The sequence below is a fragment of the Chrysochloris asiatica genome, unplaced genomic scaffold, assembly GCF_000296735.1.
Source record: "Chrysochloris asiatica unplaced genomic scaffold, ChrAsi1.0 scaffold00715, whole genome shotgun sequence".
NCBI classification, from domain to species: domain Eukaryota; kingdom Metazoa; phylum Chordata; class Mammalia; order Afrosoricida; family Chrysochloridae; genus Chrysochloris; species Chrysochloris asiatica.
In genome coordinates, this window is record NW_006409233.1 from 104,490 (window position 1) to 107,938 (window position 3,449).

General features: G+C 37.8%; 1 protein-coding gene across 1 annotated transcript; it reads left to right on the forward strand.

Annotated features, from left to right (window-relative positions):
- Positions 1–2,263: 2,263 nt before the first annotated feature.
- LOC102812651 (olfactory receptor 7G3-like) lies at positions 2,264–3,199 on the forward strand. The gene has a single exon (XM_006877960.1). It carries the CDS (start codon positions 2,264–2,266, stop codon positions 3,197–3,199), a length of 936 nt encoding a protein of 311 aa, XP_006878022.1.
- The last annotated feature ends 250 nt before the right edge of the window (positions 3,200–3,449 follow it).

Below are 3,449 nucleotides of genomic sequence, written 5' to 3' on the forward strand. Positions count from 1 at the left end.
ACGGAAAATCACTGCATGTCTCTTGGGCCTGGATTTCCATTATGTTAGTGAGTATAGGAAAATACTGTTTCTTTAAAATGGATGAAAAGTTAATGGATGCTGTGATTTTGTTGGTTTGAAATATTGAAATTTTTTCATTAGACAATGTTTACATACCTCACCTGAAGAACCTTTGAGAGTGTATATATGACAATTAAAAATATATTGATTGGCTTTAAAACAATATGTATAGCTATAAAAGTTGGAGTTATTTTAACTTTGAATATGTACTAAGTCTCTTAAATATTGAAATCTTGCAGACTTTTTGGCTTCTGTGTTTTAATTTCCTATAGGACCATATAGGAAACTGTATTCTTGTTATTGGTAAAGGGCCCCTCACTGAAATCCAAACTTGGAAGAATTTCTTTTGTTGTTCCAGGTTCTCATGTTTGATTTTGAGGGATGGAATGTGGAGCTAGAGGATATGTGGAAGGGGTTTATCTAACATTCTATTCTGTGAACTTTTTGAAGGCACTTATTTTATTGCAGTGTATTAAACATCTTTGATATTAAAGTCAATAAATAAATAAAATAAAGATAATTAAAAATGGCTGCAAGAGTACTCTGACAGAAAGCTGTCAGAGGTTCAAGTGGATTCAGATGAGGATGGGGAATGAGGGATATCAGTGCTATGTAGATGGATCTTGACTAAAAGTAGAGAATACCAGAAAGATGTGTACTGGTGCTTTATTGACTATGGAAAGCCCTTCAAATGTGTGGATTATGGCAAGCTATGGACAACATTGCAAAGAGTGAGTACTCTGGGACACTTAATTCTGCTCATGAGGAACCTGTACATAGACCAAGAGGCAGTTTCCCCAAAATAAAGTAACGTTGAATGGTTTTAAATCAAGACAGGTGTGCACCAGGGTTGTATTCTTTCACCATTATTGAATGTGTATGCTGAACACATAGAATAATTATATGATTATATGAAGAAGAACGTGACATCAGGATTAGAGGAAGACTCTTTAACAACTTGCCAAATACAAATGATACAACTTTGCTTGCTGAAAGGGAAGAGGACATAAAATACTAACTGTTGCAGATCGAAGATCTCCTTTGATATGAGTTGTACCTCAATGTAAAGAAATCAAAAATCGAAAGCAAAGATGTCAGTTTGAGGACTAAGGTTTGCCTGACCCAAGCCACAGTATTTTCAATAGCCTCATATGCATGCAAAAATTATACAATGAATAAGGAAGACATTAAAAGACTTGATGAATTTTAGTTATGGTGCTGGAGGAGAATATGAAAAGTATCATGGACTGCTAGAAGAGTAAACAAATCTCTGTTGGCAGAAGTACAACCAGAATTTCCCCCTTAGAATTCTGAATGACCAGACTTTATCTCTCATACTTCAAATATATTCTCAGGAGGAATTAGTCCCGAGAGAAGGACATCTTTCTTGGTAAAGTAAATAAGAAGACCCCCAATGACATGGATTGGCATAGCGACAATGGAATGACAAAGTAAAGGACTCAAGCATAGCAACTCTTGTTAGATTGGCACAGGACTGGGCAGTGCTTCTTTCTGTTGTTCATAATGTTGCTATGATTCAGTACCAATTAGACAACACCTAACAACAACAACAATTAAGTTAAGTCATCTAATCAGGTGTGTACAACTTGGTTATAAACCAGAGGTCAATCTTTCAAACTCACCACCTGTTCCAAAAATGAAGATGTAACAGCTACCATAAAAGTCATGGAGACTTTGTGATGCCCAGTAGGGTTGCTGTGAGTTGGTATGGACTCAATGGCAATGGGTTGGATTGAGTAGTGCAAACAAAATAACTGAAAGGACAGGCATTTAATTCCACCCAGAGAGGATTCAGAAGAAAGGCCTGGTGATTGACTTCCACAATTGGAAATCTATGAAGCACAATTCTTCTCTGACATACATGGGATCCCCATAAATTGGAATTAAATACTATTTTCATCTGAACCAAGTTTGATGATGTATAAAGAGACTATCAGAAATGAATCCTACATGTAAAAAGCATGTGTAAGCTGGCTAACTCCCAAAAATAAAGCCGTATGTGTTATCTTGTTGTTGTATAAAGCTGAAAAACAAGATATATGAAATCTTTACAAAAATATTTGGTGAAGGAAGGAAAGAGAAGGGGAAATATTTTTTTTTACGTATTACCAAAATGTTAAGTATTAAAAAAATTCATTCAATGTGTCTGTTTTATTTTTCTTCAGACATATTAACAAACATCATGAAATCAGAAAACTATACACATGACTTGGAATTCCTCCTTCTGGGCCTTTCACAGGATCCAGAACTGCAGCCCTTCCTCTTCGGGGTGTTCCTGTCCATGTACCTGATTACTGTGCTTGGAAATCTGTTCATCGTCTTGGCTGTCAGCTCTAATCCCCACCTCCACATCCCCATGTACTTCTTCCTATCCATTTTATCCTTTTTGGACATATCTTTAACTTCTACCATTGTGCCCAAGATGCTGCTGAACATCCTAACAGGGAACAAAGCCATCACTTACACAGGCTGTCTTACTCAGGGATATTTTTTCCTGGTTTTTATGTGTATAGAGATGTTACTCCTGACAGTGATGGCCTATGACCGGTATGTAGCCATCTGTCTTCCTCTTCATTACACGGTCATTATGAACCCCCACCTCTGTGGCCTGCTGATTCTACTGTCCTGGGTCATTAGCATCATGAATGCCCTGCTCCATAGTCTGATGGTGCTGCATCTGTCCTTTTGCATGAACCTGGAAATCCCACATTTTTTCTGTGAACTTGCTCAGATCCTCAAGCTGGCCTGTTCTGATACCCTCATCAATAACATCCTAGTATATTTAGTAAGTAGCATATTGGGTGTGGGTCCTCTCTTTGGCGTCATTTTCTCTTATGTTCACATCATATCTTCCATCCTGAGAATCCCATCAACTGGTGGCAAATATAAGGCTTTTTCCACCTGTGGGTCTCACCTATCTTCTGTCTCCTTGTTCTATGGGACTTCAATTGGAGTCTACCTTAGCTCTGCAGCTCATCTGTCCCCCAGTAGTACAGCAGTGGCCTCTGTGTTGTACACTGTCGTCACTCCCATGATGAACCCCTTTATCTACAGTCTGAGGAACAGGGATATACAGAGGGCCCTGCAGAGGCTCTTCAGAAGGATAACTCATTTTTAATACCTTGGATTTTGGTCCTTGGATTAGAATAGGCAGAACAATCAAATACATGGAGCTGGAATGCATGCTCATTTATTCACATAATTTCTGTAGCTCTCATGGTTTCATTACTCTTGATGTTTCATATCAGAAATAAAGCTGACTTGGTACTATCTTTTGTGAGTTGAAGAATTTTCTACAACACAACATTTGCCCAACTGAGTCCTATAAATCTGATTTTGATTTTCACCTAACATAAAGCTATCTGGAT